General features: G+C 36.5%; 1 protein-coding gene across 1 annotated transcript in view; it reads right to left on the bottom strand.

The window, feature by feature from the left end:
- Positions 1 to 296: 296 nt before the first annotated feature.
- Positions 297 to 27,311, bottom strand: part of PEX13 (peroxisomal biogenesis factor 13) — a 33,043-nt gene continuing 6,028 nt past the window's right edge. The window contains exons 2-4 of the mRNA XM_019970207.2: positions 9,384 to 10,078; positions 5,329 to 5,454; positions 297 to 2,989 (exon numbers count right to left, since the gene is read on the bottom strand). Of these exons, the coding sequence (XP_019825766.2) occupies positions 2,691 to 2,989; positions 5,329 to 5,454; positions 9,384 to 10,078 (1,120 nt within the window). The 3' untranslated portion in view covers positions 297 to 2,690. The remainder of the gene's footprint in view (positions 2,990 to 5,328; positions 5,455 to 9,383; positions 10,079 to 27,311) is intronic.

The following is a 27,311-nucleotide window of genomic DNA, read 5'->3' as shown; positions in this document are numbered from 1 at the left end:
GTGTCTCAGAAGATGATAGTTCTTCAGAATACAGTTCTGATTCTGACAGAAAAAAGAAAAAAAAAAAAAAGACGAAAAACCTGAGTGATGGATTCTGATACAGAAAGTGAAAATGAAACTCACTGGGCTGGAGACTTTACAGGTGTGTCAGGTATAACTACTGAGTGTAATAACCCAAAGAGTGCTAGTGAAATAACAGAATTAACTTTTGGGTGGCAGAAATAAAAACTGTTGGCCATAGGCGTTAGTTTCTTCAAAAATTCCCCAGTCAATAATGAGTTAACTCATCTTAAAGGTAAGTTTTATATAAGTGTAAATTCAATATTTTCTTTAATCACAAGTAAATAGAAAAGACACATGGATCTGCAGTAGCTAATATACACAATGATATGATGAAAATCAGACTTTTACATTAATTGCAATCCTGTAAAGAGTTAACAGTTTGTCTTCAGAAAATGTCAATCAAGTTTAATATATTTTTATTTGTCCAATAACTTCACAATCTATTAAAAATAAAATGTTAACTGCATTTAACATTTGTTCTTAGCACAAGATAAAGGACATCAGTATTCAAGTAAATATATGACACACTGATAGACTAAATCAAATACCTAAATAAAATGTTAAAACATGAAAATTTATAAAGCTTACCTTTTTCCTTTCTATACTGATAAACTACAATCAGAAAAAAATTTAAATGAAACCTGTTTTATTGTTGTAACTTGTGATTATTGTAATATTTTTGTTTGTTTGTAATTTCTACAAAGCAGCAGTCCTTAAATAAGTTTCTAAAAATAACAATATTGAAACCTAAAACTGTCATGATAAGAAAGGTTACAAAATTTCTCTGCTTATTCCTAAATTCCTTTTCTAGATTCTTATTATAAAAGGAATTTTTAGACATAAACAATGTACATAAAATGTATGTTGCAATTTAGCATTCTTAAACAAACAAACAAAAAACCATAAGAAAAGTCAAATTGTTTTTTTCATTTATTTTGTGCTATACTCTTGTCCCTATACATCTTTAATGGCAATCATAAAGACCCCTTTTCTAATCTAAATAGCACCAACTCAAAATTTCACCTCTACTTGCATTCAATTTAGATGTCTCAACATCAAATTTAATAATTTGTCTTATACAAAATTTGTTTCAAGAACAAAATTTCCATAAATGACTTTCTAACAAAGCAAAGCAAAACCTCTAACTGTAGAATACAAATGGAAAATAGTATATAAGGAACTTAATCTCCTCAACTTGAAGGTTTGAAGAACTAGGTGTTAGAAAAATACGTCTAGGTAACAATTTTACTATTTTATTACTTTTTTCTGCATGGGGTCAACATTGTATTTTAAATGATACATTACTTACTATATTGTCACAAAAGAGAGGTTCCCAAGAAGTATTTAGTAAAATTCTATGTTGATTATACATATACTTGGTTCCTAATGTTTTAGTTTGAATTATTCCAGAATTACTTAGTTGTTGAACATAAACTCTATAAGAAAAAGATCAAAGTCTTTGTCAAATAATTTCAAGTTTTCAACAATATCTGTAATGTATTTTCATACTCTGTATAACTGATATTATTTTTGTAATATAATAGCAAGTATATGAATTTTCCAATTTTGTGGGGAAATATTCAGTGTACTGAAATTTAACTGTACCTAAAATCATTCCTAAACAAGTCAAATAATATTATCATATTCTAAATGGCAATTCAGCCATTTTATTTATAGTCTCAGTAGTAAAAACTGAACCTAAAAGAAATATGTACCCAATGTAACACACTCTCAATGTTTAAAGAACAGCCTGAATATGAATTTAAAAAATAATTTTAATAGGCAGAAGCAGAGACTCTGTGAAAAGATTTAAAACCATTACTGCTAGAATTGAGTTGCAAACTTAAAGAACTTGAGTCTAGGCTGGAGAAAAACAAAGTAAATCTTTCAGATTAAGAATTCTAATTCACCCAGGATGAAAACTAGTCACACATATAAAAAGTCGTATGACCCTCTAAAGAAAAGGAAGCAATCTGTAAGAAAGATAAATTATAGCCTTTTTACTAGCAAGGAAAACTATTCGGGCTAACTATCACCCTGGAACCATTTCCTTCACAATGCTTTTAGCAACCTTTCTAAGATAAAATTTTCAAAAATACAATAAAACATAATAGCATTAATTGTTGTTGGGTGAAAACATTTTACTACTGCCTAAAGCAAACCCAATACTGGATGTAATACACATCAGAAAATTTTTATTATTCAGTTTATTTAAAGTTGTAGAAAAATTAGCCTGTTCTCATGCTGTCACTCAATTCCTGAGGATTCCAAGTCAATTAAACTAGAATTTTAAAATGTATTAGTGATCCCTACTGTAGCAAACTGTGTATTCTACAGTTCATCAATCTCTTTCAAGAGAAACACAGGGTTTCAAATAAGATGAAAATGATAGTCTCCATAATCTTATAATCTAGGCTAAACAAATATCCTCATGGTCCAATAACTCGTAAAACATAACCAGGTCACTAGACCAACATACTAGTGTACAACTTTAATAATTTCTAGCAGCAAAACATCTTAAATAGTCATTAACAAATGTTTTCATTGGATTGCAGATTAATTTCTTTGTAAGAAGAAATTTTTAAAAAGTACTCTATAGTTCAACTTCAGGCAAACAATGAAAGTTATCAAAGATCTTGTTTATCTCCATTTTTCCCAGTGGAATCAGATGCAACCGGAACCTTATTCGTTTCAACAAAAACAGATTCAAAGGCAGCTTCCTGGTCATCCAAAGAATCAGCAGCTGTGGCTCCTTTAATTAGTGTTGTGTTGGTAAAAGACTGTTGCTGCTTGGAAATTCTACTGGATTCCACTGTTTTTCTACCTCTTCTTTTACCAAGAATTTTGACATAATTAGCAGGTATAAGTCCTGTTGTTTGACCATCAAGACTGGCCAGAAGCCAACCACGTACTCTGGGTTGTTGCTCTGATGGAAGAAAAGACAGCCTTGTAATTATAACATACTTTGAGGGTTCAACAGAATATTGATAGTAAAATGTTAAAATCTGTGTTATACTTACATAATATAGTATACTCATAAATAAATAGTGCATATGAATATTTAAAATCAAGATGACTAGGCTCAATTCTAGGATCCCTTCTTATAACATTTTAAATTTTATATTTATGAAAAATTTTTTCAGCCTTGAAGAACATAAAGTTTATGTCAGTTGGTGCATTCATAAAGAAAAAAAATTCAGTTCTCTCAACAGCTGAAAATTAACATCAATGTCTTTCATATTTTAAATTGAAATTTAAGGAATGAGTATCTCACTACTTCTTGATAAGTTAGAGTGAGTATAGAAAATAGATACATTCATTTATATAAGCCAGCTTTCTTTATGTATTTTTCGCTGAAATTAAAAAAAATCCATTCTATGTGATTGCAATTCACAATCCTGAAGGACAATGAATGTTAATTTTAATCCAAGGTGGACAAAAATTGAAGACCTCAGTTACTTACAGCCACATAACAAAAAGTTAATACTCTAAGCTTAAAGTAGAAAAGATTATATAAATACTCTCACCTATTTAAAAAGAAAATTTATTGAAGTATAGTTGCTTTACAATGTTGTGCTATTTTTATTTACGTCTTTAAAAAGCTGTTTAAGTTTTAGTTCAAAACTGTAAATCTGGCATAATATGGCATTTTCATGTTTCTGTATAATAAAAAGGAAAAAAAGTTAAATTAACCATGTCTGTGACTGACTTTGTTCTAAATGCCCTAACATATCTATGTTAGCAATGAATAAAGTAAAGAAGCAAAGCCATAGTGTTAAAAGGCACTATTAGTTGAAGAATAATCTGAGATATAAAAATTTTCTGGAATATTATAATTGGAAGAATCCACATTTGATCTTTACTTTTAATTTAATTTATTAAAACTAATTATCTGTATTTTCCTCTAACAATAAATCTTAAAAAGAAAGAATTCTTTTGAAATCTAAGTAAATCACTATTTTGACTAGAAGAAAAACATGAATATAATACTTAATAGCCAAAATTTTTCTTAAATTTACATTTTATTATTTAAAATTTTTTCTTGGAAGCCTGGGTTTTGTGTGTGAAGAGATGAGGCAGAGATTTAGCAAATTTGATCCAAGATTTTCAACTAGTTACCAAATCAAACTAATGATTTGAACACCGAAGATATTTCTTCCTTATGTAAAGAGTGACTGACACCAATAAAATGGCAGTTTCCATTAACAGATCACATGGAAAACAGCCAAAGTGATTAAAATACAGGTTCTGAAGTCAGATAAATCTAGGTTCACAGTCTATCTCCATTACATTTTAGGTAACACTGGACAACTCACTCATTCTGAGTTTCAGTTTTCTCATGTGTAAGCCAGGAATAATTACAGTACTTACTTCCCAGCATTATTATAAGGTTTAAATGAAATACGTACAGTGTCTAGTACATTTATTTTTTTCTTTTTTTGACCACTCTGCAGTTAGCGGGCTCTAGGCAGTTTAGAGCACTGAGTTCTAACCACTGGACTGCCAGGGAATTCTCCCTAGTAAATACTAAGCAGTCCATAAATGACCATTCTTATTATTGTTACTAGTATCTTTACCAACAAAATGTAACTTTTCATAGCAAAACTGAATCCCTACAAATGCACACATACAAAAAATCATTTTTTTTTTTTTTGTAAATCTGCAAAACTTCTGATCATCGTTACTGGGGAAAAGTGAAGGAAAAGGCCATTTTGTTTAGAGCCATTAAAAATTATTAGCAACCTGGTCTGAAAATTAACCTGAATGTCTATAAATTTCTTGCTGAGGTTCTTTAATACTTTATGACAGTAATTCCTAAATATTCATGTTGAAGTCTCTAAGGCAAACATGATTCAAGTAAAAAAACAACACTAGTATCAGCAACAAAAGACCAACAGGGATGTTTTAGATGATGCCAGGCAATTACTTTGGTTTGTTAGGTTCATTACATTTAGTGCTTACCTCATGTTTTTGGGTTGGTAATTAACTTGGAACTCAAATGTTTTAAGTTTAGAAGAGATCATATAAACAAAATCTTTCCTTATCTCAGTGAAATACAGGAACAACTTTGCTGGGACATTTCTCTCCCATTCCCCCAGATTTCAAAGGTTTACACTGACAAAAATAAATTCTAGTAACTACCTCTGAGTTAACTAACAGTGACCAAGATCCTTTTTGTCCCCCATGATGCTTTAATGCAGTTTTCAATACGTTTACAAATTCTAAAAGTGCACAGATAATTCCCATTTATTCATGTTTTCTTACCTTTGAGAGCTAAGTTCAGCATATCACCAGCACGGAAAGAAATTTCTTCTTCAGATACGGCAACAAAATCATATTCTGCTCTAGCAACTACATGGTCATCCTCACCACTTGCCCAGTTGGTATTGTCTATAAACCAAATTAAGAATTAAGATTAGGTTCAGTTCAGTTGCTCAGTCGTGTCCGACTCTTTGTGACCCCATGAATGGAAGTTAAAAAAAAAGATATTCCAGTGGCTGTGGTTTGCAAACTATATAAATTTATTTGCCAAGAGAAAAGCTGTCCCACAAAGTAATTTCCACAATTAACACTATGTAAGATCAACAATATGTTCAATATTTTTTATAAACTTTTTCCTTTTAAGTTCCAAATTCTAGTTTCCTTATTTTAAGCCAGGGGTAGGCAATTTTTTTTTATAGAGTAAAATAATTTTGATAGGGAATATTTTAAGCTTTGTAGGCCATGAGGCAAAATTGAACATGTTGTGTAGTTTCTTATATAATGACAGAAAAAATTTTTCCATAAATTTTATGAAAAATTCAAAATATAATAATTGAGTTCTTTTTTTGTAATATAGGTCTATTGTAAAGAGTGGAATCTTTTTGGGGTAGGATAATATTTCATTTAATTTGGGGTTCAAAGATAATATTTTCTATCATCTATTATCAATTGCGAATATACATCTGTTGACACTAATTTTTAATGAGATTTAAGGTATCTCATTTTGAAAATGTTTTTTCACAAAGATATGTATTGCCAAATTCTAATACCAATCCACTGAATATGGGATTTTAATAAGCATATTCTCCTAAGAAGGTGAAACGCATAGAATAGTTAAATTCTGATATTAACCTTTTAACATGTCATTTCATTAAAAACTAATCACTTTCAGATGAAGATTAAATGGAAGGTCTTCAAGGCAGTTAAATGGGTTCTGAAATATGGACATTTCCTACACACTTGCATGCTGCTGCTGCTAAGTCGCTTCAGTTGTGTCCGACTCTGTGCAACCCCAGAGACGGCAGCCCACCAGGCTTCCCTGTCCCTGGGATTATCCAGGCAAGAACACTAGAGTGGGTTGCCATTTCCTTCTCCAATACATGAAAGTGAAAAGTGAAAGTGAAGTCGCTCAGTCGTGTCCGACTCTTAGCGACCCCATGGACTGTAGCCTACCAGACTCCTCCATCCATGGGATTTTCCAGGCAAGAGTACTGGAGTGGGGTGCCATTGCCTTCTCTTGTATGGAGGTCCAAAAACACCTCTGAATTGCAGAATGACACAGAAAAGTATAACTGCTGCAAATTTATGTAGGAATGGAAATCTTGTTTCATTAACTTTTGACAATCTATGATGTATAAAAGCAATGTGACATTACTTGTGATTCAAATGATATTAGTTGTTGTCAAAGTGACTTTACTCCAATGCTATTTTGCCTTACAGTTTTAGGTTGAACTCATTAAGAAGATTACCAAGTCTGCAGCAAAGACTGATTTCCAAAGCCACTTAGTGTTTTCTAATAGTGGCTCATGGTGATTCTTGTTTTTCAGAAAAATTTCAATCTTGGCCTTGATCCTCCCAAAACAGTAATAAAATTTAACCACTGACTGCTCAGTCATCTCACTGCTGTATGGTAGGGCAAGTCAGTATCTTCAGTGTCTTCTCCTAATAAAAATTCACAGAACTGATAACAGTTATGTCCACAAGAGTGACTGAAGTTCATCTTTGACATTACTAGTTCAATAAGATATGATAAATTCAAATATTTTATGCAGTGTACCTGCTGATGAAGAATACTATAAATAACTATCAGCTTTAAAAACTGTATTTTCAAAATTCTGTAAATTTTGTCCTGCCCAGTCTTCTGTTACACACAAATTTTTACCATTAGTTACAATACATCTCTGTAGATGTAACTTCAAGTTGGGTTGGATTAGTATGTTTTCCAACTGCTTTGAAAATACTCATCTGTAGTTGTTCCCTGCAGTCTGTTCACAGAGGCAACACCTTCAATCATTTCAAATTCAACAGGACTCTTCCAATAAACTACCAAACAGTATCAGTATCTATTGGGTCCTCATGAGCCAGGTAAATCCATTCAAGCCAAGTAAATCCATTTGCCTAGTTTTAAAATGACTATTGCTGTTGTTTCAAATACTCTTCCAGAAACTGTTCTCCCTGAAATGTTAATAGTCTCAAACAAGTTTACTTTCTCTGAACATATTTCCTTGGTTGTTGCAATAACCAGTGGTAAACAGATTTCCTTGCTAATCTGACAAAGAAGCCTCTCAGAAACTTACTTTGACTGAAGGCTTATTTTTTCTTTGTTTGTTCCTTCTCCCCCACCCTGTTTACAGGTGAGGGAATTCTGCTCTGATGAGATATCCCATTTTGAATTTTCTGATTTTTCTGACTGTTGACTTCCTGTCAGTTGGGAATACTGTGATGAGTGCTCAGTCTGGGAATGGTGATGTATATTGTATCACTTTAACATAGCTATGTTGTCACTGCGTAACAAATGCAATGCTTTGCCACCTAATACTAGAATAATCCAGACAATACTGTACCTTCAAAGTGTGACATTCAAAGTACACTTCACTGTTCTTTTCTCATGAGGTATCTCTGCACTCATAATAAAAAATATGTACTGCAGTTTAACAATACATGTCACACTCAATACATCGTCAAGTTATAATACTGAGATATGCAGTGTGTAGAACAAGTGCAAGGCAACAAGAGTGCCAACAAACATAGAGTCTCTGTTATAAACTACTCAACTCTGGTCTTTCAGTACATAAGCAGCCATAATAAAATGCACATGAATGAATGTGGCTGTGTTCTAATAAAACTTTACTAATGGACACATGCTCCCTCTCTGGCCTCAGATTAAAAAATCACCTCTCCTTTTCACCTGTCTTGGATCGTATCCTCTCCTACTCTCTTACAGGAGGCTTCATCTTTTGACTCCTCTCCGTGGAAATTAAGATCGTCCATTTCTAGGTTCCAATATAATTTCTCAGCTTTACTTCCCAGTATCCTTCTATCTAATATTATAGGACAGTTGATGAACAATTCTTATAGTTCCTGCCTATATACTTTTGTTCAAGCTTTTCCATCTGCTTCACAGTCTTGTTTTTTTCCTACATAACTGATGGAACAGTATCTGTCTTTCCAAAATCTAACTTAGATGCTACTTCTTTCTAGATACAAATAGTCAAAAAATGTCAGCTTCAATTCTAAATTGAGATAATATTCTGTATCAGTTGACAGAGTAGGGGCTTAACAGTCAAAGATGCCTCATTTTGGTTTTGGTTCTGGCTTATTAAAGATGTGACCCTGAGCAAGTAACTTCTTTGAACTTCAGTTCTATCACTTATAAAATGAGAATAATTCCTCTTAGGATTGTTTTAAGAATTAAATGAGTAAAGTACTCAAAATACTTAGCACAGTGTCTTGCATATAAAAAAGGTTCCATAAACCTTATGTTTCTCACCGACTGTCATACTCCTTACACTCTTTATGCCTCACTACAATTACCTATATATGTGTCTCACTTCTCTCTCAGTACGTTTTAAAAAGGATAAGGGATTTAATTCCCTATGTTATCTCTGTATCTTCTACAGCATCAAGTTTAGTACTCTGTGAACAGTAGTTAAGTAATGTGTGCTGTTAAACTGAACTAACAAAGAATAAATCAACAAGTCTGTTTTTGCTGTATGTTCCTCTTCCAGTTTTGAAGTTCTTAACTGAAAAAAAAAATAACTCAATCAAAAGATTAAATACAAATGAATATAAAAAAGCTAACTAATCTATTATTGAAATTTAAGACTTATATATAGTATTTTTTGTTTTCATGTATACCATTTCTTAAAAGTCTTTATTGAATTTAGCATTACTTCTGTTTGGATGTTTTGGTTTTCTGGCTGTGAGGTATGTGGGATCATAGCTCTCTGACCAGGGATTGAACCCACACCCTCTACGTTGGAAGGTGAAGTCTTAACTGCTGGACCACCAGGGAAATCCTTGTTACATGGTTGTTAAACCCATTCTATTATTCTTACCTGTTACTTCATCACTGTGAGTAGATAGCAGTTTCCAGATGAGGTAAGGACCACCAAGGATAACAGCAAAGAATAAGAATATTGGCCAAGATTTTGCTGAGTTAGCTGCTCTGTCCTCAGCACCAAGGCAAGCCACAGTTCCTTCACTTTCTGCCCATAGGTCCTCATTCTCCAAGCCTCTTCTTAAACCTATCATCCACTGTAACCGTCTATAAAGATACCTTATAGTCCTAACTAATGCAAAAGCTGAAAAAACCTTTGTGAAGTGTATTTTTAATCGGGAAAAGTGGTTTGCTACATCCAATACAGCTCTGAAACTGTTATAGACAGCTGAAAAAGTAGCATCCATCATCATGCTGACAGAGGCAAATGCATGCACAATACTTTCAATGGACTGAAATGCACCTCTGCTGCTTTCTTCAGCTTGCTGAACGAATCTACTAGGTGGAAGATCATCTATACGAAGGCGGTTATAGCCCAGCCCGTTATATCCATAACTATAAGGGCTATAGCTTCCATAAAATGAATTTCCATAGGCACCATATCCAGAAGAAAATGAACTGTAAGCAGGTCTGAAAGTGTTCAAATTGCCGCTTCCTGTCTGCTGTGATGGCCTTGGAAGAATGGGTGGTGGCACTCTGGTAAGTGTTGGCTGTCCAGGTCTTGTCAATAATGTAGGACCCAATTCAGCAGATCTAAAACCAAAAAAGATTCAAAATTGTAACTTAAGCACACAATAAATTCATTCAAAGTAACTACTAAACTTGCTATATAAACAGTATTATGATTCTATTGAGTTCAGTTCAGTTCAGTCACTCAGTCATGTCCGACTCTTTGCAATCCCATGAACCACAGCACGCCAGGCCTCCCTGTCCATCACCAACTCCCGGAGTCCACCAAAACCCATGTCCATTGAGTCGGTGATGCCATCCAACCATCTCATCCTCTGTCGTCCCCTTCTCCTCCTGCCCTCAATCTTTCCCAGTGTCTTTTCCAATGAGTCAGCTCTTCACATCAGGTAGCCAAAGTATTGGAGTTTCAACTTCAACATCAGTCCTTCCAGTGAACATCCAGGACTAATCTCCTTTAGGATAGACTGGTTGGATCTCCTCACAGTCTAAGGGACTCTCAAGAGGCTTCTCCAACACCACAGTACAAAAGCATCAATTCTTCTGCGCTCAGCCTTCTTCACAGTCCAACTCTCACATCCATACATGACCACAGGAAAAACCAAAGCCTTGACTACACGAACCTTTGTTGGCAAAGTAATATCTCTGCTTTTGAATATGCTATCTAGGTTGGTCATAACTTCCCTTCCAAGGAGTAAGCGTCTTTTAATTTCATGGCTGCAATCACCATCTGCAGTGATTTTGGAGCCCAGAAAAATAGTCAGTCACTGTTTCCACTGTTTCTCCATCTATTTTCCATGAAGTGATGGGACCAAACGCCATGATCTCAGTTTTCTGAATGTTGAGCTTTAATCCAGCTTTTTTACTCTCCTCTTTTACTTTTATCAAGAGGCTCTTTAGTTCTTCTTCACTTTCTGCCATAAGGGTGGTGTCATCTGCATATCTGAGATTGATATTTCTCCCAGCAATCTTGATTCCAGCTTGTGCTTCCTCTAGCCTAGGGTTTCTCATGATGTACTCTGCATATAAGTTAGATAAGTAGGGTGACAATATATAGCCTTGACATACTCCTTTTCCTATTTGGAACCAGTCTGTTGTTCCATGTCCAGTTCTAACTGTTGCTTCCTGCCTTGCATACAGATTTCTCAGGAGGCAGGTCAGGTGGTCTGGTATTCCCATCTCTTTCAGAATTTTCCACAGTTTATTGTGATCCACACAGTCAAAGGCTTTGGCATAGTCAAGAAAGCAGAAATAGATGTTTTTCTGGAACTCTCTTGCTTTTTCCATGATCCAGCGGATGTTGGCAATTTGATCTCTGGTTCCTCTGCCTTTTCTAAAACCAGCTTGAACATCTGGAAGTTCACGGTTCACATATTGCTGAAGCCTGGCTTGGAGAATTTTGAGCATTACTTTACTAGCATGTGAGATGAGTGCAACTGTGTGATAGTTTGAGCATTCTTTGGCATTGCCTTTCTTTGGGATTGGAATGAAAACTGACCTTTTCCAGTCCTGTGGCCACTGCTGAGTTTTCCAAATTTGCTGGCATATTGAGTGAAGCACTTTCACAGTATCATCTTTCAGGATTTGAAATAGCTCAACTGGAATTCCATCACCTCTACTAGCTTTGTTTGTAGTGATGCCTCCTAAGGCCCACTTGACTTCACATTCCAGGATGTCTGAGTGATCACACCATCATGATTATCTAGGTCATGAAGATCTTTTTTGTACAGTTCTTCTATGTCTTCTTGCCACCTCTTCTTAATATCTTCTGCTTCCCTGGTGGCTCAGACGGTAAAGCGTCTGCCTGCAATGCGGGAGACCCGGGTTCAATCCCTGTTTTGGGAAGATCCCCTGGAGAAAGAAATGGCGACCCATTCCAGTACTCTTGCCTGGAAAATGCCATGGACTGAAGAGCCTGGTAGGCTACAGCCCATGGGGTCGCAAAGGAGTTGGACATGACTGAGTGACTTCACTTTCCTTTTCTGTTAGGTCCCTACCATTTCTGTCCTTTATTGAGCCCATCTTTGCATGAAATATTTCCTTGATATCTCTAATTTTCTTGAAGAGATCTCTAGTCTTTCCCATTCTATTGTTTCCCTCTATTTCTTTGAATTGATCGCTGAGGAAGGCTTTCTTATCTCTCCTTGCTATTCTTTGGAACTCTTCATTCAAATGGGTATATCTTTCCTTTTCTCCTCTGCTTTTCGCTTCCCTTCTTTTCACAGCTATTTGTAAGGCCTCCTCAGACAGCCATTTTGCTTTTTTGCATTTCTTTTTCTTGGGGATGGTCTTGATTCCTGTCTCCTGTACAATGTCACAAACCTCCATCCATAGTTCATCAGGCACGCTATCAGATCTAGTCCCTTAAATCTATTTCTCACTTCCACTGTAGTCATAAGAGATTTGATTTAGGTCATACCTGAATGGTCTAGTGGTTTTCTCCACTTTCTTCAATTTCAGTCTGAATTTGGCAATAAGGAGTTCATGATCTGAGCCTACTAAATCTAGTAAATAGGTTCCTCTAAAGAGTTTCAAGAGTAAGGAATAATCTGTAATATCCAAATGCTTAGAATCTGTTAAGAAGAAACTGGGTAAGATAAAATGGCTGACTAAAAACTCTTTTTCTTGTTTACTTGTGCTTGCATTAGTAGTAGTATCTTTAACCTGGGGTTTCTTTTAAAGACATATGTCCATTTCTCAGAGTTAGTTACAACTTGGTATCTATCCATCCTTACACCTAAAATGGCACTATCTTAACTACGGTAGTTTTATAATAGTTCTTAATAGCCAATAAAACAACTCTTCCCACAATATTCTTCATCTTCAGCAGTGTCTTGGCTAGCTGACCCACTGAATATCCAGATATATTTTAGAATCAGAGCTTGAAGTACTATATTGCTCTCCTTGCAAAAGCCCTATTGAGATTCTGATTTGGGATTACACTAAATTATAGATTAATTTGAGGTAGTCAACATCTCCAAAATACTGAGTTTAAACTTAAGATTATAACATATACTCCATTTACTTATGTTTTAAAGATTTTTCTCAATAATTTCTTTTAAATAACCACCAAGTCTCAGTGTTTTATAGTTTACTGTGTGGAGGTCTTTCTTTAGATTTACTTCTATATATTTGGGGGGTTTTGATGTTATTGTAAATGATGTCTGTCTAAAATTTCACTTTGTTGCTGTTATATAGAAATAATTGATTAAAATATATAGTCCTTATATCTAGCAGCCTTATTTTGGATTCTTTTGTATTTTCTAGAATCTTAAATATCTGTGGTCATATTGTATGTGAATAACAATAGGTTATTTCTTCCTTTTTTCAATTCTTATAGCTTTGATTACTAAGGCATTGCATCTAGGACTTGCAGTACAATCTTGAATAAATGGAATGATAGAAGGCATCCTAGTCTCATTCCCAGTCTCAAAGGGAAAATTTTTAAGATGGCACTGCCAATTATCATGTTTGCTATAGGTTATAGATCTAGTAGTTCCTTTTCTATTTTTAAGGAATATACAGTGCAGTGGTGGTTCCAAGTGGTGGATATTCCTGACCCAGGGATCAAACCCGCATCTCTAGCATCTCCCGAACTGGCAAGTGGATTTTTTACCACTGGCACCACCTGGGAAGCCTGGTGGTTCCAATATCAAATGGCAAATTTCAACAATGCAAAAACCAGAATTACTTTTGCACCAACCTAATATATATATAAAATCGGTAACTAATAAGAACCTACTGTATAGCACAGGGAACTCTACTCAGTACCCTGTAATGGCCTATATGGGAAAAGAATCTAAAACAGTGGATACTTGTATATGTATAATTGATTCACTTCTTGTACATTTGAAACTAACATGACACTGTAAATCAATTATATTCCAATAAAAATTTTTTTAAATGCCTGTTGAACTAAATGATGTGTTTAGGGTCAATGTGTTCTACATGCTGGTACAAATTTCCTATCTTGTTGTGGACTGCTACTACATAGTTTGAAAAATAGCATCCAGCCCATAGATTCTCAGTAGCTACAGAACACACCTGTGGTGTCTAATCAGTTTCTAACCCAACAAGTTCTCAGTCTTGATTATTATTTTTGTTCTAGAAATTCCTTTCCTTTTTTAATAGTTTCCAATTCTCTGTCAAAATTCTTCTTTTACTGACGTCAACATATTAAACAAAATTTAAAGTCTCTTTGAGACACAGATGTATAGAACAGTCTTTTGGATTCTGTGGGAGAGGGAGAGGGTGGGATGACTTGGGAGAATGGCACTGAAACATGTATATTATCATATGTGAAATGAACTGCCAGTCCAGGTTCAATGCATGATACAGGGTGCTCGGGGCTGGTGCACTGGGATGACCCAAAGGGATGGGATGGGGAGGGAGGTGGGAGGGGGGTTCTGGATGGGGAACACATGTACACCCATGGCGGATTCATGTCAATGTATGGGAAAACCAATACAATATTGTAAAGTAATTAGCCTCCAATTAAAATAAATTTATAATTTAAAAAAATAGAGTCTCTTTGATAATGCCAATATCTAGAGTCCCTATGAATCTTTTTTCCCCTAGCTGTTTACTTAGCTAACATTTATGTTGTATAATGTTCTCCGGGTCTATTTGATTTTTCTGTGCATCAGCAATCATTATTGTAGCAATAATTTGAGATTCTGGATGATGTTCTCTTTCTCCACATATGTTTCATTCTAGATATTCTTTTTAAAAGTTGAAATGTAGTTGATTTACAATGTTTTGTTAGTTGCAGGTATACAGCAAAGTGATTCAGCTATATATATACATGTACAGTCAAAGCTATGGTTTTTCCAGTAGTCATGTATGGATGTGACAGTTGGGCCATAAAGAAGGCTGAGCACTGCAGAATCAATGCTTTCAAACTGTGGTGCTGGAGAAGACTCTTCAAAGTCCCTTGGATAGCAAGGAGATCAAATCAGTCAAATCCTAAAGGAAATCAACCCTGAATATTCATTGGAAGGACTGATGCTGAAAATGAAGCTCCAATACTATGGCTACCTGATGGGAAGAGCTGACTCACTGGAAAAGACCCTGATGCTGGGAAAGATTGACGGCAAGAGGAGAAGGGGATGACAGAGGATGAGATGGTTGGATGACATCACCAACTCAATGCACATGAGTTTGAGCAAACTCTGAGAGATAATAAGGACAGGGAAGTCTGGTGTGCTGCAGTTCATGGAGTCACAAGAGTCAGACACGACTGACTGACTGAACAACAACAAAATAAGTGCATATACATATACATAACTGAACATATACATTCTTTTCCAGATTTTTTTCTATTATAGGTTATTACAAGATAGTGAATGTAGTTCCCTGTGCTATACAGTAGTTCCTTGTTGTTGTTTATCTATGTAATATACAGTAGTATATACCTGGATAGTGTTTTCTGAACTATCCTTTAGTTTGGTTCAGGCATGCTTCTAAGGCTACTATCAATTCATAATGTCCTTAATTTAATTTCAGGAATTGATGATTTGAAGCTGGGCTTCTGTTTCTATAAGGGCCTGTCTACTTCTTTTATATCCTTATAGCTAGATGTTATCTTTTCAGGGTCTAACATAAATGCATGGGTAATTTATCAATATCTCCTCTTGCAGGGCATCTGAATTCCAACCATGCTTCAAAAAAGTGCTATTCAACTAGCTTCATTATCTATGCTACTATTTCTGAAATCAGCAGAAGCTTATACGGAAAAACTGCATCCAAAGGCCATGTTCACCTTTATGAATTTTCAGCTTTCCTGAATCTGAGCTCCATAAATCTTTATTTTCTTTTTTGCTCTAAAATGCCTTCTAGCAGATGTTTTTATATTCTGCTTACCTTTCAACTTGTCCTCAATTACTTTTTTTCCCCTGAATTACTTATTCTGCCATCATCAAAAGTTCTTCCTATAATTCTTTATCCATATTTTATACAGTTGTTGCTGTTTAGTCGCTAAGTTGCATATGACTCTTTTGCAACCCCCATGGACAGGCTCCTCTGTCCATGGGACTTCCCAGGCAAGAATATATTAGAGTGGATTGCCATTTCCTTTTCCAGGGGATCTTCCCAACCCAGGGATCAAACCTGCATCTTCTGCATTGGCAGGTGGATTCTACAGTATCTTACATTTATTTATGCATCTGACTCTTCCTGTAAACAGTGAGCTCCTCAAAGGCACAGGAGTTCTCCTTGCTTCTCCATCACCTACTATAGAGCTTAGCAGATAAATAGATACTGATACAAACACTTATAGGGTTTAGCAGGTGGCTCAGTGGTAAAGAATCTGCCTGCGTTAAAACCAAACTGAGTACATGTGCACACACACAGACTCTATGTGGAGTCTTTCATTAATAAGTATTTAATACACATGTATCACACAGACTATTAATATAGATTTTCTTTATATATCCTTGTATTGTTCCATAAATTGTGATGACTATCTAACTTAAAAAAAACATAGGGAATTAAATTTAGACATTTGATAATAAAAAGATTTCATATACTACATATGAAATGTAGTATATTCCTCTTACTCTTCTTTGTTGCTGTTTTTGGCTGCCCTACTTGGACTGTGGGATTTTAGTTCCCCAATCAGGGACTGAAACTGGGCCCTCAGCAGTGAGCATTTAGAGTCCTGACCACTGGACCATCAGGGAATTCCCTCTTCTTTGGTTTTAATGGTCTCTGTTTCTGGCATACACAGATACATTCGGTGGGTATATATGGTTTTGCTTTATGTTACAACAAGCATAACTAAAGAAGCCTATGGTTAGATGAATAAAAGATTTTTCCATAGTGCTGAAAGTGCAAAAAGTCTCCCCCACCCAGTTTTTTATCTTGAAAAGTTTCAAACAGGAAAGAAAAAAAAAAAAAGAGCATGAAAGAAAAGTACAATGAATAACCACATACCTTCCATCTAGATTCAATAACTGCTATCATTTTGCCACACTTGCTTTCTCTTTCTCGCTCTACAGTCTTTTAAAAATTCTTGAACTGTTTGAAATTAACTTGCAGACCAAATAAATTACTCCCAAATATCTCTGCGGGCATTTCCTAACAACAAAGATATTTCATACAAAACAGTAATACTGTTTTCCCATCTTTGAAAATTAACAAATCCATATTCTCCGTTACTCAATTGATAATTCAAAATATATCCATTACTCTCAATTATCTTTGTCTAAATAGCTTTATTGATATATAATTCTTATACCATAAAATTCACCCATTTAAAGTGTAAAAAGCAAGATTTTTCATATATTCACAGAGGTGTACAACTATCACTGTATGCAATTTCAGGAAATTTTCATCATCCCAAATAGAAATCCCATATTCATTAGCAGTCACTCCCTGTTTCTTACTCTCCTCTAATCCTGGGTAATCACTAATCTACTGTCTGTGGCTATAGGTTTGCTTTCTTTGGACATTTCCTATATAGTTGATCCTTGTTATCTGTCATACTTGTGTTCCCATAAAGCTGAAAGCACTGAATTAGCAAGTACCAAACACTGCTCAAGAAGGAAACAACAAGTTAGGTTCCTTCAAGCTTCTGGTCAAAACATTTCATCTGATCAACACAGATACTTGCTTTATACTTGTACGTTTCTCTTATATAACTACTTTTATTGTTGACTCATTAATAATGAACTCCTGGCCTAAAGTACAACAACTCAAGTCTGAACAAAGTTTATCTAATACTAATATTTTTTCCATAAAAGCTTCCTAAGAATACTAGATAGCACTTTGGTACTATGCTTATGGGTCAGTTTAAGACTGTGAAATCAACAAAAATGTGAAAAATGTGGCTGGCACTTAATAGATTTTGAAAGACACCTGTTTACAGTATGTGAGCTGAAACAAGAAGCCAGAGTGTTGTGTTCTGTTTAGCCTCAGCAAACAGATGACTCAGATATTTCACTGCTCTGTGTGTCTGAAAAGATTATGAAAATATCTCAAGTAACTGATTTCAGACTTACAAATAAATTTCAGTGAGTAGGAGAGTTTGTAAATAGGGAATCTGCAAATAAGGAGGATCTACTGTAAATGAAACATACAATATCTACCATTTTGTGACTGGCTTCTTTCACTTAATGTTTTGAAGGTTCATCCATGCTGTAGAACGTATTAGCACCTTCAGTTCAGCTCGGTAGTGTCCGACCCTATGGACTGCAGCACGCCAAGCCTCCCTGTCCATCACCAACTCCCAGAGTTTACCCAAACTCATATGCATTAAGTCAGTGATGCCATCCAACCATCTCATCCTCTATTGTCCTTTTCTCCTCCTGCCCTCAATCTTTCCCAGCAGCAAGGTCTTTTCCAACCAGTCAGCTCTTCGCATCAGGTTGCCAAAGTACTGGAGTTTCAGCTTCAACATCAGTCCTTCCAGTGAACACCCAGGGCTGATCTCCTTTAGGATAGGTTGGTTGGACCTCCTTGCAGTCCAAGGGACTCTCAAGAGTCTTTTCCAATACCACAGTTTAAAAGCATCAATTCTTTGGCGCTCAGCGTTCTTCGCAGTCCAACTCTCACATCCATACATGACCACTGGAAAAACCATAGCCTTGACTAGACAGACCTTTGCTGGCAAAGTAACGTCTCTGCTTTTTAAGATGCTGTCTAGGTTGGTCATAACTTTCCTTCCAACGAGTAAGTATCTTTTAATTTCATGATTCCTTTTTATTACTGAATTACATTTATCCATAGATTGGTTGTTTCCACCTCGGGGCTATTATGATTAGAATGATATTCCTGGGTCATATGGTAACACTGTGTTTAACCTTTCTGAGAACTGCCAAATTGTTTTCCAAGGCAACTGTACCATTTTCCATGCTCACCAGCGGTGCATGAGGGTTTCAATTTCTCTACATTCTGTCAACACCTGTCATTACCCGCCATTTTTTACTAAAGCCATCCTAGTGAGTGTGAAATGGTATGTCACTGTGTATTTGATTTGCATTTCCCTAATGGTTAATGATAGAGTCTCTTTTCATATGCTTACTGACCAGTTTTATATCTTCCTTGGAGAAATGTCTATTCACATACTGTGCCCATTAAAAAAAAATAGGTCGTTAGTCTTTACCATTGAGTTGTAAAAGTCAAAATGTCTTGTTTATTTTTCGGGGGGCGGGGGAGACAAAAATTCAATTACGTCTCACACATTGCATTTGGTTGGTTGGTTGTGTCCTTATTCTCATCTAAAGAAAACAACGTCTTGGACTTTCAGAAGAGTCCAGCCAGTTTCCTCAATGAATGTCCCACATTCTGAACTTTATTTCCCCTAAATGTTGTTTAACTTGTACCCCATCTTCTGTATTTCCAGTCAAACTAAAGTATGCATCTAAAGGTCTGATCTAAAGGTTTTGGCAAGCATAAATCATCAGGGAAGTTGTTTACCTCAGACTGAATCACATCATAAAAAAAAGAAACAAAACTAAAAAGGGTCAGTGGACTACCAATAGTGTAGTACATCCAGGTTTGGATGAAGCAGCTCAGTGTGTAAGTGTTCCACTGAAATGAAACTACTTCACTGAAGCTAGGCCCTAGGAAGAGCCACCTTGGTTCATAAAAATGTGCTTACAGTGGTAAAAATGATTAGAAAATTTGCTAACAACAGATTACAAGTTTTAGAAAGTTACGAAACTAAGAAGGGGGAAAGAAAGTGAAAGTCGCTCAGTCGTGTCCGACTCTTTGTGACCCATTCTCTAGGCTAGAATATTGGAGTGGGTAGCCTTTCTTTTCTCCAGGGGATTTTCCCAACCCAGGGACTGAAATCCAGGTCTCCCGCATTGCAGGTGGATTCTTTACCAACTGAGCCACAAGGGAAGCCCAAGAATACTGGAGTGGGTAGCCTATTCCTTCTCCAGCAGATCTTCCCGACCCGGGAATTGAACCAGGGTTTCCTGCATTGCAGGTGGAGAGACTCTGATAAAGCATTGCAAGGGGAGATTCTGATAAAGCCTCAAACCCAGGAAATGAAACAAGTTAACAACTGACTCAGTGACTTAATCTGTGATATCCTTAATGTAAGCTACCATTTTTATACCAAATTCTTACATGGGGAGTGGGTGCTGAGAGGGAGGTAGAAGCGGCAAAGAAACCTACCAGGCACAGAGTACTGAATGTAGAAGGGAAAGGTGAGACAACAGAACTCACAAATTCCTACTCAAAATGGTCACATTAAAAATATTCAAAACTATACACAAGAAGAAATGAAAACACTAGGACACCAAAGTAACAAAAATCAACAATAAGAATTAAAGGTCATTCAAGGAAAAACTAAGTTTATATAACGACAAAGATTTTAAATATGTTTAGAATGGTCAGAGATGAGAATAAGAATTAGAGATTGAATTGATTAAAAAAGTCAAAGACATAAATAAAGTTATAACATCTGTAAAATAAAAAGTGAAAAAAACATGTAAGTATGAAAAATTTCATTAGAACTCTTATACACAATGCCCACAGACACAAGGAATCTTGTAACTATGAGGCAAAAAGAAAATTAGTTGTTGTACAATAAGGAACAGAGGAGAAATATAGAACTTGGGGAATTCTACTTCAAGTAATGGCATTCTAAGTAACCAGATCAACCCTTCCACAGAAAACAATTAAAAAGCTAGAGAGCCCATTTTAGATGTTTCTCAAGGGATGGGGGCCAGTTCCAGAGATGGCTGACAGTATGAGAAGCTGAGCAGAACTTTTTAAAGCTTCTCTGAGCTAAGGAGACAAAAACTAGAGTTCAGAAGCCCAAAGAGGAGGGACAAGGTAATGCCCACACTTCAGACTGGGACCTTAAAAGGTCATACGCTAGGAGTAAGGGGGAAAAGGTTAACAAGAAATAGACTAGTCCAGGTAGAAACTGAAAAACCACAATTTCAAATTAGTCCAAATTTGAAATTATTAAAATGACCCTGGACTGCTAGTGGCCCAAGGGGCCTGTCAAAAGTAAAACCCTCTGTGGGAAGAGACCATCCTAGGCCTCAAGTCGCCTTACATTGTCTATATATAATGTCCAGCTCTCACTGAAAAATAATTGAGCCTCTGATATGACAAAACTACATGTTAAAAAAAAAAAGAGTGATGTTAGACAATAAAAATGATATATATTCAGATAATGGAATTATGAGGCAGAGACTTTAAACAACTATGCCACAAATACTCAAGAAAAAAAAAAAAAAGGCAAGACTAGGAATTTCAGCAGGGAATAGAAACTCTAAAGCTGGATCAAATGAAAATTCTAAAACTAAAAAAAAAAAAAAAATACAGTACCTAAAACTATGAACTCAATGACTGACTCATTTAGTATCAGATTAGATGACTGAAAGAAAAATAGCAGTGGACTAGAAGAGTGCTCAGAAGAAAATACCCAGAATGAAGCATGAGTAACAAAAGGACACATATAGAAAAGAGTGTAAGACATGGAGAGTATAGTGAAAAATAGACTGTATATATATAATTAGAGCCAGAGAAGTGAAAAGATGATGAGCAGAAGTGATATTTAAAGAGGTAATGCTTGAGCCTTTCCTAAAATCAATGAAAGACATCAAGGCAGATTCAAGTTATCTATGAATCCCATCAAAAATAATATAATTAAAAATATATTAAAGCTCAACAAAGTATAACTGCTGGGAAAAAAAAGGGCGGGGGGGGGGGGTGGTAATCTTGAAAGCAGCCAGAACAAAAAAAGAGATTCCTTTTGAGGGAGCAAGAGTAAGACAGGGATGACTGAAACTGTCAGAAAGCTGACACAAAAAGGAAGCCAAAAAAAATGTAGGTCCCCTGATGACAGTGTTGAGTTAGCATATCTCTAGACCTCCTGTCAACTAAAGAATAGCTGTGTCTATAGTCCAAAGCACAGAAAATCAGATACCATTACTTATAGCAGAACTACCCCTGATATGTTTAATAGGAATTCTAGAAGAGATGGGAAAGAATAGTGCTCACACAATATTTAAAAACAGGATTGGTGAGAGTTTTCCTGAAATAAAGACATGAATCCTCATATTGGGCACTGTGGGTACCAAGCACAAACACTGTAGCTGCTGAACAGAATACATATACATACATTAATCAGAACATTTGAACCCAGATTCAATCCCAAAGAAGGGCAATTCCAAAGAATGTTCAAATGACTGTACAAATGCACTCATTTCACATGCTAGTAAGATTCCGCTCCAAATCCTTCAAACCAGGCTCCAGTAGTATGTGAACCAAGAACTTTCAGATGTTCAAGGTGGGTTTAGAAAATTCAGAGGAACCAGAGATCAAATTGCCAACATTTGTTGGATCGTGGAGAAAGCAAAGGAATTCCAGAAAAACATCTACTTCTGCTTCAATGACTATGCTAAAGCCTTTGGCTGTGTGGATCACAACAAACTGTGGAAAACTCTTAAAGATACTGAAATATCAGACCACCTCACCTGTCTTCTGAGAAATCTGTTTGTAGGACAAGAAGTTAGAACCAGACATGGAACGATGGACTGGTTCCAAATTGGGAAAAAAATATGTCAAGGCTATATATTGTCACCCTGCTTATTTAACTTCTATGCAGAGTATATCATGCGAAATGCTGGGCTGACTGAAGCACAAGCTGCAATCAAGATTGCCAGGTGAAATATCAATAACCTCAGATATGCAGATGATACCACGCTAATGGCAGAAAGTGAAGAGGAACTAAAGAGCCTCTTGATAGAAGTGAAAGAGGAGAGTGAAAAAGTTGGCTTAAAGCTCAACATTCAGAAAATTAAGATCATGGCATCTGGTCCCAACATTTCATGGCAAATAGATGGGGAAAAAGTGGAAACAGTGATAGATTTTCTTTTCTTGGGCTCCAAAATCACTGTGGATGGTGACTGCACCCATGAAATTAAAAGACACTTGTTCCTTGGAAGGAAGGCTATGACCAACCTAAACATCATATTAAAAAGCAGAACGGGAGGGGGGAGGGGAAAAAAAAAAAAAAAAGCAGAGACATCACTTTGCTGACAAAGGTCCATATAGTTAAACTTATAGTTTTCCCAGTAGTCATGTACGTAGGTAAGAGCTGGACCATAAAGAAGGCTGAAGACCGAAGAATACATGCTTTTGCATTGTAGTGCTGGAGAAGACTTTTGAGAGAACCCTGGACTGCAAGGAGATCAAACCAGTCAATCCTAAAGGAAATCAGTCCTGAATATTCATTGGAAGGACTGATGCTGAAGCTGAAGCTCCACTACTTTGGCCGCCTGATGCAAAGAGCCAACTCATTGAAAAAGACCCTGATGTCAGGAAAGACTGAAGGCAAGAGGAGAAGAGGGCAGCAAAGGATGAGATGGTTAGATAGCATCACTAACTCAATGAACATGAATCTGAGCAAACTCCAGGAGATAGTGAAGGACAGGGGAGACTGGCATGCTGTACTTCATATGGTCACAAAGAGTCAGACATGACTTAGTGACTGAACAACAAAGAGTCTAATAAAGCCGCAGAGAATGAAGGTATCAGGCAAAATTTTGAAAAATGCTAAGGAAAAGTCTGTAAAGAAATAAAAACTAAGACTCCAAAGAAAAATTTCTGTAGCTTTAAAACTTTGATACCAAACCAGAAGGATACAAAGAAAGTAAATTAGAGGCCAAATTCACCTAGGAACATATATGCAAAATCTTAAAATATTATATTTCAACATTGTATTTTTTTAATTAAAATTAAGCAGAGTTCATCCAGAAATGCAAAGATGATTCAATATTGGACCATTACGTGATGCAAGAAAACAAACAGTTATAATAAAATAAAAGCACAAAATATCCCAACAGATAAAAATAATTTATAAAATTTACTCATCATAATAAAAATCCAAGCAAGGTAATGAAATAGAAGTTTGCTGGCTATCTATCAAAAACAAAAAGCAAACATCATAATTGATAGCAAGACTTGAGAATAATTCTAATGAAAGCCTGGACCAATAGAAGTTCAGTTCAGTCGCTCTTTCATGTCCAACTCTTTGCAACCCCATGGACTGCAGCATGCCAGGCTTCCCTGTCCATCATCAACTCCCAGAGCTTGCTCAAACTCATGTCCACCGAGTCGGTGATACCATCCAACCATCTCATCCTCTGTCGTCCCCTTCACTTCCTGCCTTCAATCTTTCCCAGCATCAAAGGTCTTTTCCAATGAGTCAGTTCTTCCCATCAGGTGGCCAAAGTTTTGGGAGCTTCAGTATCAGTCTTTCCAATGAATATTCAGGACTCATTTCCTTTAGGATGGACTGGTTTGATCTCCTTGCAGTCCAAGGGACTCTCAAGAGTCTTCTCCAACACCACAGTTCAAAAGCATCAATTCTTCAGCGCTCAGCTTTCTTCGCAGTCCAACTCTCACATCCATACATGACTACTGGAAAAACCAGAGCTTTAATTATACAGACCTTTGTTGGCAAAGTACTGTCTCTGCTTTGTAATATGTTGGCAAGGTTGATCACAGCTTTTCTTCCAAGGAGCAAGTGTCTTTTAATTTCATGAAGTCACTATCTGCAGTGATTTTGGAGTCCAAGAAAATAGTCTCTTGCTGTTTCCACTGTTTCCCCATCTATTTGCCATAAAGTGATGGGACCAGATACCATGATCTTAGTTTTCTGAATGTTGATCCAACTTTTTCATTCTCTTCTTTCACTTTCATCAAGAGGCTCTTTAGTTCTTCTTCACTTTCTGCCATAAGGGTAGTGTCATCTGCATATGTGAGATTATTGATATTTCTCCTGGCAATCCTGACTCCAGCTTGTGCTTCAGTTAGCCCAGCATTTTGCATAATGTACTCTAAATAGAAGTTAAATAAGCAGCATGACAATATACAGCCTTGACATACTCCTTCCCCAATTTGGAACCAGTTCATTGTTCCATGTCCGGTTCTAGCTGTTGCCTCTTGACCTTCATACAGGTTTCTCAGGAGGCAGGCAAGGTGGTTGTTATTTCCATCTCTTGAGGAATTTTCCACAGTTTGTTGTGATCCACACAATCAAAGGCTTTAGCATAGTCAATAAAGCAGAAATAGATGTTCTTCTGGAATTCTCTTGCTTTTTCGATGTTTCAACAGATGTTGGCAATTTGATCTCTGGTTCTTCTGCCTTTTCTAAATCCAGCTTGAACATCTGGAAGTTCTTGGTTCATGCACTGTTGAAGACCAGCTTGGAGAATTTTCAGCATTCCTTTGCTAGAGTGTGAGATAAGTGCAATTGTGCGGTAGTTTGAACATTTGGGGGCACTGCCTTTGTTTGGGACTGGGATGAAAACTGACCTTTTCCAGTCCTGTGGCCACTGGTGAGTTTTCCAAATTTGCTGGCATATTCAGTGCACCACTTTCACAGCATCACCTTTTAGGATTTAAAATAGATTAAGCTGGAATTCCATCACCTAATTAGCTTTGTTCGTAGTGATGTTTTCTAAGGCCCACTTGAGATCCACTCCAGGATGTCTGACTGTAGGTGAGTGATCACACCATCATGGTTATCTGGGTCATGAAGATCTTTTCTGTATAGTTCTTCTGTGTATTCTTGCCACCTCTCCTTAATATCTTCTGCTTCTGTTAGGTCCATACCGTTTCTGTCCTTTATTGTGCCCATCTTTGCATGAAATGTTCCCTTGGTGTCTCTAATTTTCTTGAAGAGATCGCTAATCTTTTCCATTCTATGGTTTTCCTCTATTTCTTTGCATTGATCACTGAGGAAGGCTTTCTTATTTCTCCTTGCTATTCTTTTGAAGTCTGCATTCAGACAGATATATCTTTTTCTCCTTTACCTTTTGCTTCTCTTCTCTTCTCAGCTATTTGTAAAGCCTCCTCAGACAACCATTTTACCTTTTTGCATTTCTGCTTCTTGGGGATGGTTTTGATCACTGCCTCCTGTACAATTTTATGACCCTCCAACCAGAGTTCTTCAGGCACTTTGTCTATCAGACAGAATGAAAACCACAAGCACAGAAAACTAAACTGATCACATGGAGCACAGCCTTGTCTAACTCAATGAAACTGAACCATGTCACATAGGGCCACCCGAGAGAGGTCACGGCAGAGAGTTCTGACAAAACATGGTCCACTGGAGAAGGGAATGGCAAGCCACCTTAGTATTCTTGCCTTGAGAACCCCATGAACAGCACGAAAAGGCAAAAAGATATAACACTGAAAGATGAACTCTCCAGATTGATAGTTACCCAATATGCTACTGGAGAAGAGTGGAGAAATAGCTCAGGAAAGAACAAAGAGACCGAGCCAAAGCAAAAACAATCAGATCAGTCGCTCAGTCGTGTCCGACTCTTTGCAACCCCATGAATCGCAGCACACCAGGCCTCCCTGTCCAACACCAACTCCTGGAGTTCACTCAGACTCATGTCCATCGAGTCAGTGATGCCATCCAGCCATCTCATCCTCTGTCGTCCCCTTCTACTCTTGCTCCCAATCCCTCCCAGCATCAGAGTCTTTTCCAATGAGTCAACTCTTCGCATGAGGTGGCCAAAGTACTGGAGTTTCAGCTTTAGCATCATTCCTGCCAAAGAAATCCCAGGGCTGATCTCCTTCAGAATGGACTGGTTGGATCTCCTTGCAGTCCAAGGGATTCTCAAGAGTCTTCTCCAACACCACAGTTCAAAAGCATCAATTCTTCGGTGCTCAGCCTTCTTCACAGTCCAACTTTCACATCCATACATGACCACAGGAAAAACCATAGCCTTGACTACACAAACCTTTGTTGGCAAAGTAATGTCTCGGCTTTTGAATATGCTATCTAGGTTGATCATAACTTTCCTTCCAAGGAGTAAGTGTCTTTTAATTTCATGGCTGCAATCACCATCTGCAGTGATTTTGGAGCCCAGAAAAATAAAGTCTGACACTGTTTCCACTGTTTCCCCATCTATTTCCCATATGACTGATGATGGAAGTAAACTCCAATGCTGTAAAGAACAACATTGCGTAGGAAACTGGAATATTAGGTCTAGGACCAATACAAGGATGTTGGCTATTTATGCTGGCTTATTTATAAATGACAGGATTGTCAACATGGGATTTAAAAAACTTCAACCAAATCATCAGGGCAAATTAAGAGTCTGACATTAAGCTGGATATAATATCTGTATGTTATAAAGGATAGGGAAGAACTTCATGGGAACTACAATAAAACATTACATAAGGTAAAAAAGGGATAAAATTTTCACCAATTTCACCTTACACAATAATCATGGATGAAAAGACTTACTTACCTATAAATGGAATTTCCAATAAAATATAAAGTTCTAATAAAAAAATCCTAGTAAGTCTT

This window comes from Bos indicus, chromosome 11 (genome assembly GCF_029378745.1).
Source record: "Bos indicus isolate NIAB-ARS_2022 breed Sahiwal x Tharparkar chromosome 11, NIAB-ARS_B.indTharparkar_mat_pri_1.0, whole genome shotgun sequence".
In the NCBI taxonomy this organism is placed as follows: Eukaryota; Metazoa; Chordata; class Mammalia; order Artiodactyla; family Bovidae; genus Bos; species Bos indicus.
This window is presented reverse-complemented; position numbering and strand designations above follow the sequence as displayed.